The sequence below is a fragment of the Dendropsophus ebraccatus genome, chromosome 3 (genome assembly GCF_027789765.1).
Source record: "Dendropsophus ebraccatus isolate aDenEbr1 chromosome 3, aDenEbr1.pat, whole genome shotgun sequence".
NCBI lineage: Eukaryota > Metazoa > Chordata > Amphibia > Anura > Hylidae > Dendropsophus > Dendropsophus ebraccatus.
Genome location: NC_091456.1, coordinates 98,361,116 through 98,378,994, shown reverse-complemented (window position 1 = coordinate 98,378,994; position 17,879 = coordinate 98,361,116). Strand labels below are relative to the sequence as shown.

The following is a 17,879-nucleotide window of genomic DNA, read 5'->3' as shown; positions in this document are numbered from 1 at the left end:
TTACAGAAATCAGCATGTGTTAACCACATGGTTAATGTTGTTACAAAGACATATGGGGGCTGAACAGTGAGCCCTAGGTAGAAGTATGGGCACAAGAGTAACCACAGCTGGTGGGCCCCAAAGGTAACTACCTCTGGTGGACACAAGGGACTCCAGTCCCATAGACTATAAAACCGGACAGACATAAACCAAACGGACATTTCAAAGTGATGTAGAGGTGAAGTGAACAGCGTCTAACATGGCCTCCTGACTATCCTGGGCCCTTTATAACACTCCAGTCATGTCCTCTGATTCCTCTGGTCATCCTCCAGCAGCAGAGCCCGGTGTGACTGGCATCATCCTTACCACCTCCTACAGCATTGCCCCTGTATGGCCGTCTCATGCCCCTTCATGTGTTGTATGTGGCTCTCCTCAGAGGCTGTGCACATGGGGAGGCATCCTCGCCTTACGGCCCGCTGAGGTACCAGGCACCTGTGAGCTCCTGTTTGCTTCTCCGCCGCATACCCGAGCTCCCCCCCTACCGCCCGGATGCCGGACCCCTCCTCTCCCCAGGACCCTCCTCCCGGGTGTCACATGGTAGGAGGGGCCCCAACTCTCCGCCCTACCCGCTCCCTTCGGCCGCACTCCGGACCGGACACCGGGCATGGGGCGCACAGGCAGGCGCTTGGCCGGGTAACTGCACCCCGCGGGGGGTCTCACACACTCCTGAAGCGGCTCGTAGACTACGGTCTCTGCTTGGAGATATTCCTTGAGCCAGCGGGCTCGGTAGGACCCCGTTACACCTCGTCCACTACCCGCGGCGCTGAACTCCGTGCCCCGCACGTTGTAGCCCCCGCACAGTCCGGCACATCCGGGCGCTCAGCTGCCGCCCTACACCGGGCTCCCGAGCCGGGCGCACTCACTGCCGGCGCCACAAAACTTCTCCTCAGTGACTGTTCACACTAGACTCCGGGCGCTCCGACCCGCCATAGCACGGCTGTGCGGCAGCTCTGTCATAGCCCCAACATCCCTCAGGGCTGCTGGATCTCATTCCATCCTGTAAGGTCCCACTCAACCGGTCTGTCCTGTTCCGTCTCCCAGGCAGTCCAAACAAGGAGGACACAAGGTGCTGCTGCTGCCTGACCTCCAGCTCGCCCAGACTGCCCTCTACCTGGCATTCTGCTCCCCCAGACTCTGCCCTTTGCCTGGCATCCAGCTCTCCCAGACTCTGCCCTCTGCCTGGCATCCAGCTCTCCCAGACTCTGCCCTCTGCCTGGCATCCAGCTCTCCCAGACTCTGCCCTCTGCCTGGCATCCAGCTCTCCCAGACTCTGCCCGGCATCCAGCTCTCCCAGACTCTGCCCTCTGCCCGACATTCTGCTCCCCCAGACTCTGCCCTCTGCCTGGCATTCTGCTCTGGCTATGGCATAATTCCTACCACTGGCAAGGACTATTGACTACAGTGTTCTGTTCTTTTCATAACTTTTGTTGCCTTTGGTGCTGTTATGGCCATGGTGTCTGGGGGCTGGGGAGACCCCAATGGGGACACTAATGGGATGGGGAAAGGATACCCCCGAAACTCAGAGGAGGATGAGGCCTCACCCCCTGGAGGTATGAGTGACCCAGAGCAGGGGGATGAGGAGCGGCCCGGCATCCAGGTGGATTGTGTAGTGTGTGGCGACAAATCCAGCGGCAAGCACTATGGCGTCTTCACCTGTGAGGGGTGCAAGAGCTTCTTCAAGAGGAGCGTTCGCAGAAATCTTAGTTACACGTGCAGGTGAGTACCAGGATGGCTGCCCCATGGGAATGATCAATCTGTCTAGATTAGTTCTGCAGTAGAATGTGTTTGTCCACAATAAGTTCCAGTGTGATGTTGGATATTCCAGGATGGATGTGATGATGTCAACATGTCACGTGAAAAGTGAAGGCCCAATGAAGGATGGTCGCTAATCCACTACTCTGTTTTTAAGCTGTGTATTGTATATCTAGATACAGACTACTCTACAACCTATGAAACTGTGTGCCAGGTGAAGTGACTATACTAGGTGTATAATTGTTTAGAAGAATGACATGGTCAGAGGTGGTGTTGATGGGTGCAGAATGCAGATGCACAAGGGCCGATATGTGGACACGTACCTTTATAGAATGCAGAGCTGCTAAAATACAATTGCTTAAAGGAATTCTTCATTACAACAACATCTGATTATTTGCACAGGCGCTAAGACTAGACCAGCATCGATGTGAAGGCATCTGAGTAGTGTTGGGTGGACTTATCAAACTGTTTGGGTTCGGCATCATTCTCTGAACCCCAACACTTGGCGTTGGATGCCACCCTAGGGAGTCCACAAAACATGGAAACAGCCTCAGGTTGGTTTGGCAGGGCCGCTCAACACTACATCTAGTAGAATGTGTCCAGTGGACCTCCAATACCTTATTTTAGCTAGAAGGTCAGAAGGGGCAATATAAGGGAATCCTTGTAAATTTTGTCTTCTGACGGCGATTTTCTGGTTTCGTATACATTTGTTGATACTATTATCATAGTTTCTGGCTGCCTCAGAGTTGATGTTTGTAGGGTATATGATTGATTTCTTTGGAAATGTTTTTATAAGGGTCAATTCTGGACATACCATTATTCTCTGCCTATCAGCACGCAGTGTGGGGATGATTTAGTGGCCTGTCTGCCTGTCAATCATCCCTGCACTGCGCGTCAACAGGCAGAGAGCGGTGGCTAGTCACGTGGCTCCCCGCCCAGAAGACTAGTTTCCACCCCTCTCTCAGCCTCGCGCGGCAGAATAAAACCACTTTTTCTCCTTACTAAAGCCACGTGCCGCAAGCTGCACAGTAGCTCTATACTATGATTCCGGCAACCATATCGGCACAGTCGTGCAGATTGGTTCCCTTTAAGTTTAGAGTTTAGGATATACTTGCCATATAAGACTACCCCTCTTCCAACACACACCAAATAAAAATGAATAAAAAAACACCAGACAGCAGCGAGATCTGAGAGGCAGAGAAGGAGGTGCAGTCATACCAGTAGAATACAAGGGCGAGCCAGACAGGTGAAAGATGTGTTTTTCTGGGCACAGCGACCATATCCCTTTCTCCATACCCCTTCCGCGAGCAGCTTGCTCTGCCCTTCATATGGTTGCTGGATGCAGCCGTTTTGACCCCCCCCCCCCCCCCCCACCACTGCATGCGGCGACCACAGATTCTCCAGTACAATTCTGAAGTTTTTCAGCGCCTGGTGTATAAGACAACCCCTGACTTTTGAGATGTTCATCGGTTAAAAAGTAGTCTTACACACAAATACAGTACCTGTCATTATAAATACCTTTTGACCTATCACTAAGCATGGACAGGATAGGAAAGCAGGAAAACAGGAAAGTGCAACAGCAACCTGCAAGTGCCAAGACTTACTGTACACATGACGAAAACCTGTTGTAGGGTAGCTTCACAAGTACCAGATCCGCGACGGATTTCATGCTCTGAATTTGCAGCTGCATGTTTGGGACCCGGCCCCTTTTAACTCCCTTGCCGCAGCCTGCAACCCGGCACCGAGCATACATTACCTGCTCGGCGCCGCGGCTGTGTGTGAGGCTCCCGGCTCCTCTTGCTCCTCATCAGCCAATCAGTGCACAGCAGCACTGATTGGCTGATGAGGCGTGAGAAGAATCGGGAGCCTCACACAGTCGAGGTGCCGAGCAGGTAATGCTCGGGGCTGCCGGCGGTGGGGGGGGGTTGAAGGGGCCGGGTCCGTTGTGTGTATGGGACCCATTCAGCTTCACAGTACTGGATCCGTAGTGGATTTTGCTGCAAACTCGCAGTGTGAAATCTGCTGTGGATCCAGTACGTGTGAAGCTACCCTTAAAGATTTTTTATTTTTTCTTAAATGAGGTTCTTTGCAAACTATTTGATCAAACAGAATGTGTCATTTCACCATACCAAGGTGCCTTCAGAGAGATGGTCCTACTCTGTCACCAGGCATGTCAAAAGCTATCGATCACAGCACGTCTTAGGGCCCTATTCCACCGGACGATTATCGTTTGCATAATCGTTAACGATCCCAAACGACCGCTATTGCGAAAGACCTGAAATGTTCACTCTTTTCCATGGAACGATAATCGTTACTTATGATCGTATTTGTGACCGTTTTTCTTCGCTATTGCGTTCGTATCTACTGCGAACAACCGAACGACGTCTTATTCAATGCGAATGTTTTGCGAGCGAGCAACGATAAAAATAGGTCCAGGTCTTATAAAGCGATCAACGATTTCTCGTTCGGTCGTTAATCGTTAACTGCATTTCAACCTAATGATTATCATTTAGATTTGAACGATTTAACGATAATTTGAACGATAATCGTCCAGTGGAATAGGGCCCTTAGTCTATAAGGCTGAAGTGTCAGAATTAGCGAGCGGCCTGGGAGTGGATCTCACTGCCGCTGTTCTCTCTCCTCTGCAATATCTTAGTATCGCAGTGGGTCTCAGGAGTGGCACCCACTGTGATCAATAACTTTGGACATGCCTGATGACATGTCAAGTTATTTATAATGGCAAGGTACTCTTTAAAAGTGCCATATACACAGTAAATGGCCATATATAGTGCTGCTCCTCATGTACTTACACAGGACAGCTTATATTGATAAGTCACCTGAAATAACAGGTAAGCTTGAAAGGGGCACTCAGCGATGGAAACATTTTTTTTAATATCTTGCTATCCTTTGGTTCAAGTTAATAAACATGCTGTTCTTACCTGACTTTGACAACATTGGCCTAGATTTATCAACCTGCCTGTAACCAAACTGCCTGGTTTTGCCCATAGCAACCAATCAGAGCTTAGCTTTCATTTTACCAGAGCTCATTAACATATGAAAGCTGAGCTGTGATTGGTTGCAATGAGCAAAACCTAGACAGTTTGGTTTCATGTGGATTGGTAAATCTGGGCCAGTGTGAAAATGTAAAAACAAAGTTAAATATCTCAGAAGTGTCTGACACGAGGTTGAGGATGGTTGAAAGATTCTTACTATACATGAGGTTGTTGATAGACAGCCATCCTGGCTTAGAGAGGTTATACATTGAAGCTCTACTATGCTATCACTGAAAATCATTAATACCCGATAATTCAATATTTTGGTACATGCTTTTTAAACATGTCACCGGATTGTACTGTTAAAATATAACCTTTAATATTTTATGCATTAAAAGTTTTTTGCGCAAGACACAAAATGGTAAAATCAATTCCAGCGTCTGTCAACGGACCATCAATGTCACCAGAAGGATTGATCCCATGCACTAGGCAGTAGCTAGGGGGAATAATAATCACTAACATCAGATACTGTACACTAATCTGGTACATGTATTCACACCTCTTTCAAGCAGAGATGATAGATGTGGACCAGTATACACAATGCAGTGATCATTTAACTAGAGTACAAAAGTACAGTACAAAACTTCATGTTGATTATACCAAATTATCATGCAATATCTATGGTTAGTTCCCTGCAGGTCATGCACCTCCCAATGCATTTCCCCTACTTTTTTCAGGTTGTTATGGAGACCAGTAATGGGGTAGATGCAAAACAATGTACATGAAAGTAAAGTAACCATGCCGCTACCAAACATTTACCTTTGCAGCACACCATCAAATGCAAAGTAATGACATAGGTGTGATAACCAGCCCACGATGGAGCAAATCGTATGACGGAAATCCTTGGATTCCATGGAAATACATATGTATTGTATTTGTTTAGCTTATTGGTAACAGTAAAACTGGAATCCCTATATACATGTACAGATCATTCAGAGATTCAATGATTGTTTCTAAAAGTAACATTTTTATTATTGATAAAAGACATAACTGTCCACAGTCTGAGTTATCTCTATATATTATAGTTCAAAATATAAATGTAAAATAAAGTATCAACTCGGTTGTGTGGTGTAAAAACATTTTCTTGGTCTACTTTCAAGTGAAAAGCACAAGAGACATAGCCTTTGCAGAGAAACAAGTATATTGTATGGTTAAAGGCAACAAAATGATAGGCCACATAGTTAAAGGGGTTGGCCACTTTATAGTAAAATAGGTCAGTACAAGGTATCAGTAAGTGTACTCACTGTATATACTGACAGCAGCTCCCTGTGTACCTCATAGAGCTAAAATCAGACTCCTCTTCACCAGGCTGTGCTGCCCTGCTCTGTTTTGTTTCAGTCCACAAAATGGCTGACATGGAGGAGCATGTGACCAGGCCCTGTCCCCTGTGTCCTCCATAGACATATACAGGCTCAGTGGTGGACACTGGGGGGTGGGGCCTGGTCACATGCTCCTCCATGTCAGCAATCTTATGGACCAAAACACCACAGAGCAGGGCAGCCCAGCCTGGAGGAGGGGAGTCTGATATTAGCTCTATGAGGTACACAGGGAGCTGCTGTCAGTATATACAGGGAGTACACTTACTAATACTGTACACTTAGCAATTTTACTATAAAGTGGCCAACCCCTTTAATAAAGAATAATTCGCTAATGATTTTACCAGTATAAACCAGGGAACTAGTGAAGGGAAGGGTAGGGGCTGGGAGTGTAAGAGGGGGGAAAGTATCTTATTTGAACAAAGAGAAGTATTGTAAGCTGGTTGTGGCCGCTATTGGGGTATCGGTACCGGACACACATGCTAAGAAGGTGGGCATAGTTTTATAAGTTATCCTAGATGCACAAGAGCTTCCCATTAGTGTTGAGTTCCTCTGATCTCATCTCTTCAATTCTCATCAGGAAGTTCAAGGCGTCCACCCACCAGCCCAGGACTGAGATGTAGTGGATTTCCACAATCTAGGAATGACCTGTTTAGTGGGTATTATGACGTAACCCAAGAGTCCTTCTTTTATTTTAGTTATGGGCCCTGGTAAGATAGAAAGGAGCAACATTTCAGGGGTCAATGCAATGGTTAGCGAAGTGATGGAGGTATACAGAGCATGGACATCCTTCCACAATGGTGCAGTAAGGGGACAAGACCACCATGTATGAAGCATGGAACCCACAGCTCGCACGTCCAGCACATGTTAGAAGTTGAAGGGAACATTTTTGGAGCTGTTTAGGTGTCCAATACCACCGTGTAAGGATCTTTAATTAAGTTCTTGTACCTTACTCGCTATAGAGAGCTTGTGTGTAAGTGTTAGGGCTTTGATCCACCCCTCTAAAGAGACTTCATGGCCCAACTCCTTCTGCCATGCTTCCTGGAAGCTCAAAGGTATGTCCACCGACCCCTCGGATATAAGAATGCCATACACCACCGAGATCTTATGAGTAGGAGCCTCAGACGATACAGTTGTTTAAATGTAGTCAGAGAGGCTGTGAGGACCTCTACCGGTGCCATGGATCTTAGCATACCTCTCAATTGAAAGTACTGAAGCCACATACCTGTGAGGGTCTCCCCCCTCACCCCTAATTTCTGCCAGTCACTTAATCCCAGAGGTGGACATGAAGAGACTTTGAGAGGGTACCAACTAAGGGAGTGAGGGGACCAGGTTCCCACACCAGGTCAATAGAGGAGGCAAATCCCTTCCAAAACAGGAATTTCTCTATATTTTTTCAATGATCAAATATATGTGTTTAAGGGCTCTCACACAAAATGATCATGAGCCAAACAGGCTGATACTGCCTTGTGAAGGCTCCAGTTGAAGATCCTATTACTTGGAGAGATTATCTGTCGAATTGGGCAGATATCTCCCTTGTCAGCTGATTGTTGTCATTCAACATATTGAAAAATAATCCACCAGTAGCCGCACATCTTTCTGTTTATAAAGAGATGCATAGCCGACGGCTGATTGCAGGAAAGAGCCGTTGGACGTTGCTAGCGACGTTCGTGCAGCCCTGGCCGCATGCAGTTTAGCAGATCAGCGCTTGCTTACTGCATAGTTTGGGGTGGGTAATATGGCCTTTAAATTTGTCATAGTTGTAATTGTGCAGTGAGTGAAGCAAAAATTTGTCATCTTGCATATATCAGTTAGACTCTGTGGCTCACAAGCTGAACATTGGGGGTGGTATCTGTGTTCTTTTTCATATTAACATAGATATTCAGATGGGAAAGGATTTGTTCATCATTTTGAAAGCAGTTCAGTTGTTTCTCAAGTTATAAACCAAAAAAAAAAAGTGGCTCTACTTTTACAGAGCTCTACCAGATTATGCTATACATAAATCCCATGGGCTTCTGTTACAGAGAAATGATGCAGCTGTCTTTACCAGTGTTCTGACCCTTCCTCCTACAATGCACTGTTAAAGTTTACGTCACCTACTTGACCAGTTGACCAGTTTGCAAAGTGTGTGTATATATATATATATATATATATATATATATATATATTTTATATATATATATATATATATATATAAAGTATATATACTAGAAGTCCCCTAGGGGGGCTTCTAGTATAAGTGAAAAAAAAAAAAGTGTTGTTTATAGTAAAAAGCCCCCTCCCCTAATAAAAGTCTGAATCACCCCCCTTTTCCCAGGTTTTAACCCCTTAAGGACAGAGCCAATTTAGATTTTTGCGTTTTCGTTTTTTCCTCCTTGTGCTTAAAAGGCCATAGCATTTGCATTTTTCAACTTAAAAAACCCACATGAGCCCTTATTTTTTGCGTCACTAATTGTACTTTGCAATGACAGGCTGAATTTTTGCATAAAGTACACTGCGAATCCAGAAAAAAAATAAATGTGTGGTGAAATTGAAAAAAAAAAGGCATTTTGTTTATTTCGGGGAAATGTGTTTTTACGCCATTCGCCCTGGGGTAAAACTGACTTGTTATATATGTTCCTCAAGTCGTTACGATTAAAACGATATATAACATGTATAACTTATATTGTATCTGATGGCCTGTAAAAAATTCAAACCATTGTCAACAAATATACGTCACTTAAAACCGCTCCATTCCCAGGCTTATAGCGCTTTTATTCTTGGGTCTATGGGGCTGTGTGAGGTGTCATTTTTTGCGCCATGATGTGATCTTTCTATCGGTACCTTGATTGCGCATATACGACTTTTTGATCGGTTTTTATTACAATTTTTCTGGATTTGATGCGACCAAAAATGCGCAATTTTGCACTTTGGGATTTTTGGGCGCTGACGCCGTTTACCATGCGAGATCAGGAACGTGATTAATAGTTCGGGCAATTACGCACGCGGCGATAGCAAACATGTTTGTTTATTTATTTACTTTTATTTATAACCTGGGAAAAGGGGGGTGATTCTGACTTTTATTAGGGGAGGGGGATTTTTACTTATAATACTTTTTTTTTTACTTTTACACTTATACTAGAAGCCCCCCTGGGGGACTTCTAGTATAAGTGCATTGATCTCTCATAGAGATCTCTGCAGCATAGATACGCTGCAGAGATCCATGAGAGAGGCACCGGAATAGGCACGAGTGCCGAGTCGGAGACAGCGTCATCTTGGAGCGGTCCCCGGCCGGCTTCAGTTACGGAGATCGCTCCTCCGGGATAACATCCCGGAGGAGCGATCTCCCCGCTAGACCCCAGGGATGACGCTGCGTCCGGTAATCGGATGCAGCTGTCATGTTTGACAGCTGCATCTGATTACTGTATTAGCGGGCACGGCGATCGGACCGTGCCTGCTAATACCTGCGGTCCCGGGCTACAAGCGGCACCCGGGACCGTGGCGGTTCAGAGCAGGGTCGCCGCGCGGCCCCGCTCTGAACGTCCTTACCGGCATCAGGGCGTAAATATATGCCCTATGTCGTTAAGGGGTTAAATAAAAGTAAACAAATAAATAAATAAACATGTTTGGTATCGCCGTGTGCATAATCGCCCGAACTATTAATTAACCCCTTAGCGACCCATGACGTATCTGATACGTCATGGTGCCGCGGGGGGTGTTCAGAGCGAAGTCCCGCAGGGACCCCGCTCTGAACGGCGCTGATCCCGGCTGACATGTGCAGCCGGGCAGTGCCTCTATTAGCCGGCGCGGGCCCGTTGCCGCGCCGCCTAATTAAGCCTCTAAGTGCAGCTGTCCAACCTGACAGCTGCACTTAGAGGCTTCAGACCTCACGTCCCTGGTGTCTAGTGGGACGGATCTCCCCCCCGCGATGCGATCGCGGGAGGGAGATCCGTTCCTCTTGCTGGCCCGGGCCTCTGTGTCGGAATGACGCTGATCCCGGCTCGGCAATAGATTGCTGTGGCCTGCAGCAGGCCATAGCAATTTATGACCGATCTCATCGATCTTTGCTGTGTATATATGTCTATGAGAGATCAGTGCTGTCTATATACAAGTCCCCCAGGGGGACTTCTAGTTACAGTAAAAGTAAAAATGTTTTTTTTATTAATAAAAAATCCCCTCCCCTAATAAAAGTCCAAATCACCCCCCTTTTCCCATTTTATAAATATAAATAAATGAATAAACAAACATGTTTGGTATCGCCGCGCGCAATCGCCCGAACTATTAATTAATCACATTCCTGATCTCGCATGGTAAACGGCGTAAGCGCAAGAAAATCCCAAAGTGCAAAATTGTGCATTTTTGGTCGCATCAAATCCAGAAAAAATGTAATAAAAAGCGATCAAAAAGTCGTATATGCGCAATCAAGGTACCAATAGGAAGAACACCTCATGGCGCAAAAAATGACACAGCCCCATAGACCCAAGAATAAAAGCGTTATAAGCCTGGGAATAGAGCAATTTTAAGGAACGTATATTTGTTAACAATGGTTTGAATTTTTTATAGGCCATCAGATACAATATAAGTTATACATGTTACATATCGTTTTAATCGTAACGACTTGAGGAACATGCATAACAAGTCAGTTTTACCCCAGGGCGAATGGCGTAAAAACACAGTTCCCCCAAATAAAAGAAATGCGTTTTTTTATTTTCAATTTCACCACACATTGAATTTTTTTCTGGTTTCGTAGTGTACCAAATGCAAAAATTCAGCCTGTCACTGCAAAGTACAATTAGTGTCGCAAAAAATAAGGGCTCATGTGGGTTTCTAGGTGGAAAAATGCAAGTGCTATGGCCTTTATAACACAAGGAGGAAAAAACGAAAATGGGCCCCGTCCTTAAAGGGTTAAGCTATGGCCGGGGAGGGGGGGGGTTATAGATGGCGGCGGTCACTTACCTCCCCTGTTCCAGCGCCGGGTCCCGGATCGCACCGCCCCGTACACCCGTCCCGCAGCCACTTCCTGGTGTGAGCTGCGGCATGAGACGTGACGTCTCAAGACAGCTGAGCCATTCAGCTGCCGAGGCAGGACTCCACTATGGCCGCTGAATGGCTGAGCTGCCTTGAGACGTCACGTTTCATGCCGCAGCTCACACCAGGAAGCGGCCGCGGGAAGGGTGTACGGGGTGGCACGATCCGGGACCCGGCACTGGAATGGGGGAGGTAAGTGACCGCCGCCGTCTATAACCACCCCCTCCCCGGCCATAGCTTAAAAATGCCTCCAGGCCGTAGTACCCCTATAAGGGCACCCTAAGGTCTGAGCAACAGCTAAATGGGCGCAGATTCCCTGCATATTAAGGCTATGTTCACACAACATCGTTTTTCAGCCATATTTTTGGACAGATGGTGTTATCAAGAGAAAATGCAACTGTCCAAAAATATTGGCGAAAAATTGTTGTGTTAACATAGCCTAAGGGCCCTATTATACCAGGCAATTATTGGCCGTACTTGGCCAATTACTGGCTTTTCCAGATGATAATCATTTAGTGTAATAGCTCATGGTAAAACACCATAATTTGCCGACATGCACGATGTCGGCTGATCGCGGTCTTACAACATGTTGAAAAATCACAATAATGACGGCGACGGCAGTGAGCAGGGAATGAGGCAGGAAGAGAGTGCTGACCTGACAGGTTGTCGCTAGCTTCCTCCTTAAAATCGTTCCATCTAATACGGCCTTAAAGGGGTATTCCCCCCAAAATTATTTTTGCATTAATACATTGCCCACCCGTAGCTTTCCATCTTTCCAATATCAATTTATTACGAATTCTGCACAGTTTTGCTGTTGTCCAAATGCATTCACCCCCACCAAACAGATAGAATCATCAAATCTAAGTCCACTCCGACACGCTCCCTGCTCCTGGCCCGCACCCTCCGAGACGGCATCACGTGTCCTCCCTCTCTTCAATGGGCCGGGTTAGCACTTCTAACCCAGCCAATCTGAAGAGGAGGAGGACACTGACAGGGATGGCTGATGTTAGAGAGGGAGATAGTGATCAGTGCAGCTGTAACTGTCTCCCTCTCTAACAGCAGCCACCCCCGTCACCCGCACCGTGTGCCTCCAGCCCCAGCGCTCCCCTGCACTGTTCCCCCTGACTGCGCTCACACGGACAGCGCTCACCCGCGGCAACCCCCCCTGCGATCACCCGCGGCACCCCCCTTCCTCACCCGCGGCACCCATTTTCCACAACCCCCCACCCCCCCGGTGTCACCTGTGGGCATTCCCCGCTGCCCGCTCTCATCATACACCCGCGGCAGCACCCGACCCCCCCCCCCCCCCCCACCCCGTCTCACGGGCGGCCATCACCACCCCGGCCTCACCCATGGCACACGTTCCTCCCCCCCCTCCCCCCCCACCCGCGGTAGCACCAGCCTAGTCTCCCTGCTCTTCCGAGGCCTCCCGCAGCTCAGTAGCATCACTGAGCTGCGGGAGGCCTCGGAAGATCAGGGAGACTGGGATGGTGCTACCGCGGGTGAGAGGGGGGGGGGGGGAACGTGTGCCATGGGTGAGGCCAGGGTGGTGATGGCCGCCCGTGAGACGGGGTGGGGGGGTCGGGTGCTGCCGCTGGTGAGAGGTGGGGGGGGGACCATGGGTGAGACAGGGGTGGTGATGGCCGCAGGTGAGACGCGGTGGGGGGGGGGGGGGTGTCGGGTGCTGCCGCGGGTGAGACGGGGGGTAGGAACGTCCCGCGGGTGAGACCGGGGGCGGGGGGAGTAACATGCTGCCACGGGTGAGACCGGGATGGTGATAGCCGCAGGTGGGGGTGGGGGGGTTGGGGGTCGGGCAATGCCGCAGGCTACATCTTGAACACCAACTTAGCTCTGCTACATCCCCAACACCAACTTAGCTCTGCTACATCCCCAACACCAACTTAGCTCTGCTACATCCCCAACACCAACTCAGCTCTGCTACATCCCCAACACCAACTCAGCTCTGCTACATCCTTAACACCATCTCAGCTCTGCTATATCCGTATAACCATCTCAGCTCTGCTATATCCGTATCACCGTCTCAGCTCTGCTATATCCGTATCACCGTCTCAGCTCTGCTATATCCGTATCACCGTCTCAGCTCTGCTATATCCGTATCACCGTCTCAGCTCTGCTATATCCGTATCACCGTCTCAGCTCTGCTATATCCGTATCACCGTCTCAGCTCTGCTATATCCGTATCACCGTCTCAGCTCTGCTATATCCGTATCACCGTCTCAGCTCTGCTATATCCGTATCACCGTCTCAGCTCTGCTATATCCGTATCACCGTCTCAGCTCTGCTATATCCGTATCACCGTCTCAGCTCTGCTATATCCGTATCACCGTCTCAGCTCTGCTATATCCGTATCACCGTCTCAGCTCTGCTATATCCGTATCACCGTCTCAGCTCTGCTATATCCGTATCACCGTCTCAGCTCTGCTATATCCGTATCACCGTCTCAGCTCTGCTATATCCCCATCACCGTCTCAGCTCTGCTACACAATCATCAGACATAAGCATTGCATGATGGGAAATGTAGTTTCCTATCTTGATAATAGACCATCTTTTAGAAAAACTTGTAACTCTGGAACGGCAGCAGCTAGAAAGACGGGGGACGGCTCAAAATACTCAGGGGGGCTTGGTTGGTAAGACCAGCTAGGTTTGGGAGCATTTCATTTTTTTTTGCTCCTGGGGGAAATACAACTTTAAGGCTTACCACTGTGGGTATATGTCAAAACGATATAAAAGTGTATACTGATGCATGCAAGATGGCTGTGGGATTTAAAAAGACATTGATTTGTTAAAGCGTAACTGTCATGTTTTTTTTATTGCAGAAATCAGTAGTATAGGCGATTTTAAGAAACTCTGTAATAGGTTTCATCCGCCAAAAAAGCCTCCTTCTGTACTCAAGAAGCAATCTCCCAGCCTACCCCCCGGACTTTTTATCAGGCAAACACGTCTTCATTACAGAGAAGCCAGTGAAGACGGGTTCTGCTCTCTCCATTGTAAGCTTATGAAGGGGGGAGGGGCCGAGGGAGATGAGGGAGCAGGAAGAGGAGACATGAAGGTCAGCTGTTTGTAGACTCTCTGGGCACCTAAACCGCAGGATTCAGGTGTCAGAAAGGTCAGTGCTTATCTATGAACTTACTGAGAGAAGGTTGCAGGGTGTTGTGCTTTGCAGAAATCCTCCGTGCTCAGTCACTCCTAACAGCCCCTCCCCTCTCCATAGCCACATAATGGAGACAGAAATCCTGCTTCATTTGATGTGAGGGGGGAGGCTGGTAGATTGCTTTTTCAGTCCAGAAGGAAACTCTTTTAGTACATAAAACCTATTACAGAGTTTCTTAAAATCGCTTGTACTGTTGATATTTAATGTTTTCAGAAAAATTACCCTGAAATGACAGTTACGCTTTAAGTTCTCTTAAGACAACTGCACTTATCTGTCCCATAAAAGATATATTGGTCTAAAACAGACCAAAATGAGGAAAGTTGACTGCAAATGTTTTATACCATAGAATACATTTAAAAGCAGTAAAAAGTAGAGTAGACAGAGCACTCCCCAGATAAAAGCAACCTTCATTATTTTGTCATTACAGGTACATAGACATCGCAGGGTGAGACACCAGCACACTGATCAGCTATAGCTGTTTTTGCATATGTGTGAACATTCAGTGACATATGTTAGCCATTGACATTGCATAATGGCATACACCACAAGACATAACCTAAATAAAAAAAACAAAAAGAATGTAGGAGAGAACAGAGCATTTATACACTGTAAAAAATCTTTTATGAATGTTGCCTGCAGTAGGCCAGGGCAGGTTTTACTGCCCTACTTTAAAAACAGTAAACTTTTGAACACTTTTAAACTTTTGAAATTAATAGTTAAAGCATAATAGATTTTTTTTTTGTATATTAATGGTGTGTTCACACCTACAGGATCTGCAGCTGATTTTCTGCAGCAGATTTCATTTATATAACTGAACACAGCATTAAATCTGCTGCTGATCCTGTAGGTGTGAACGCACCCTGAAGTAGTCTTTTGTGGGGCTTATTTGTATCTCTGTATTTTGCATAGTTTATATGAAAGCATGAAGAAATGTTTTCAATTGGATGTCATAGGGTGAAGCTGTTGAACTGTTACTACTAGAGTAGAATATCTCTATTATACAGCACTGTATGAGGGTACATAGAGGGCTGACAAATCTATTGTCACCCCATGTCCAGTCCATCTGTGAATAGGTGTATAATTCAGGGGGGATACCTGTGCTATCTTTGTATCTTCCAGGGAGGATAAGGTTTTAGGGATTTTAAAATTTTCATTCTCTATCCTTTCTCTGACAGCAGGTAAAGTCTCACCGCTAGAGCCAGCCTTTCAGATGATGGGAAGAACGTGATAAAGGTGTCTTTTATGACAGCTTTCTAACCACTGCATTTGTTTAATATGTACTTTAATAGTGAAGTGCTGATGAAGTTCTCAGTTTAAGGAAAGTGGTATAAATTAAGATTAAAAGCTGTATTTATCAAATCTTTTCGGCTAGAGTTTTTCTCCTGAACCCAACAGTTATCTGTGTGATCTTTGTAGGCCTGGCCTCAGCTAAGAGCAGCGTTATTACTCTTGACCTTTGCAGTGTTTGTTTAAGACATAACCCAGCCCTCCTTCCCTTCTCTTGTTCTGTTTACCTTTACCCATAGGGAAGAATGGATTAACCCCATCATGAAAAGTATTACTTCATAGGCAAAGCTCATGCTAACAATCAACGTATGCAAAAAGCTCACATGCATCTAAGCTAATGCTCACAGTCAACATGCAAGTGAAAAAAATAATAGGGCAGTCAGAATTTGGACATTCACGTTTCCACAATTACATCAGATATCTGACATCAAGGTCTGAAAGTTAAAATCTTCGTGCTACTATACTGATACAGCCGTTCAGCTTGCGTGAAGACTTAAAGGAGAATTCTGGTGAAGATATTCATTAAAGTATTGTATTGCCCCCAGAAGTTATACCAATCAACATTACGGGAAATGCACATAAAGTGCTTTTTTCCCTGCACTTACTACTGCATCAAGGCGTCACTTCCTTGATAAAATGGTGATGTCACGACCCGACTCCCAGAGCTGTGCAGGATGTGGCTGCTGGAGAGGATGATGGCAGAGGGATGCTCAGTGTCCCTCCAGTGCCCTGTGTCCCTCAGTGTCCCCTGCCATCATCTTCTCTAGCAGCCACAGCCCGCACAGCTCTGGGAGTCGTGACATCACCATTTTATGCAGGAAGTGACGCCTTGATGCCGTAGTAAGTGCAGGAAAAAAGCTCTTTATGTGCATTTCCTGTAATAAGTGTATATTGGTAATTTGTATAACTTGTGGGAGGCAATACAATACTATAATAAAAATTTTCACCGGACTTCTCCTTTAGGCTTTTGGAGCTCCCGGCTTGGTTACATATCGTGCTTTTATCATAAGAAGATTGGAACATTATTCCTTTTAATTTCAGGATGTAGATTCAATGTTTAAGACCATTTGCATGTTAAGATGTTTAACCAAATTTAGTCTGGATCTGTCCAATGAAGAACGGTTTTAGGGTGCGTTCACTTCTACAGGCTCCGCAGCAGATCTGCAGCAGATCCGCAGCAGATTTGATGCTGTGTTCAGTTATTTAAATGAAATCTGCTGCGGATCCGCAGCAGAAAATAAGCTGCGGATCCGGTAAGTGTGAGCGTACCCTTAGGGTGCGTTCACACCTACAGGATCCGCAGCAGATCTGCAGCAGATGCGCAGCAGATTTGATGGTGCAGATTTGATGCTGTGTTCAGTTATTTAAATGAAATCTGCTGCGGATCCGCAGCAGAAAATACGCTGCGGATCCGTTAAGTGTCAACGTACCCTTAGGGTAAATTCATACACAGTGTCTGCAGTATGTTTGGTGCAGTGTGTTTTTAGCTTTACTTCTGCTTGTTTTCGTGCTTCTAGCTTGTAACAAAAGACAAAACATAGTCGAAATTACTAGAGTATGTGTTAATGTACTCTGAGGCTACATTCATGCGTACTGGATCCGCAGCAGATTTGATGCTGCGTTAAGTTATCTAATGTGTGATTTCACAAAATTTTTTAAATAACCTAAAAATAAGATAAATCCAGTCACATCTGCCCCCCCCCCCCTCTTTGCAGCCTCATAAATTGACAATAGCTCACTGTTTAGGCCTACAAATTTTGATTGATATGGGTCAAGGTGTAGACATTAATAAATTCTCCCCCATGTATTTTCTGTTCTTGTTTTGTTCTGACTGTTACTAGACTTCTGTTAATAGGGGGCACATCTGTAAGTATTATCCATATCTACTCCTGACGATGGGCAGAAAGAGTCCAGCAAGGCTGGTAGACTTCAGTAGGTGCCTTTTTTAAGGTCCTTTGCATTTCATAATGTTTCCAACAGTTAGCTCAAGAAATCTAAATCTTTTGTTATCTAAAATTTCTAGTGTATGGCTAGTTTTAGAATACTTGTTCTCCTAGATCAGCGCTTGCTTACTGAGCCTATTACGCAGCTCGACAATCGTGTAGCAAGGGCTGCATGGGCATTGTTAACAATGTCCGGCGCTTGCTTTCACATAAAAAATAATAAGGTTTTTACGTAATCATTTTGTCCAGACATTTTTTTTTTAAGTGAAAGTATTATTTTTATTAATCAGAAAGTTTTGAATATTTTTTC

At 46.2% G+C, this 17,879-nt stretch overlaps 1 protein-coding gene across 1 annotated transcript in view; it reads left to right on the top strand.

Moving 5' to 3' along the window:
* The first annotated feature begins 476 nt into the window (after positions 1-476).
* NR2F6 (nuclear receptor subfamily 2 group F member 6) overlaps positions 477-17,879 on the top strand; it is a 33,540-nt gene continuing 16,137 nt past the window's right edge. Inside the window, exon 1 of the mRNA XM_069962319.1 lies at positions 477-1,755. Within this exon, the coding sequence (XP_069818420.1) occupies positions 1,484-1,755 (272 nt within the window). The 5' untranslated portion in view covers positions 477-1,483. The remainder of the gene's footprint in view (positions 1,756-17,879) is intronic.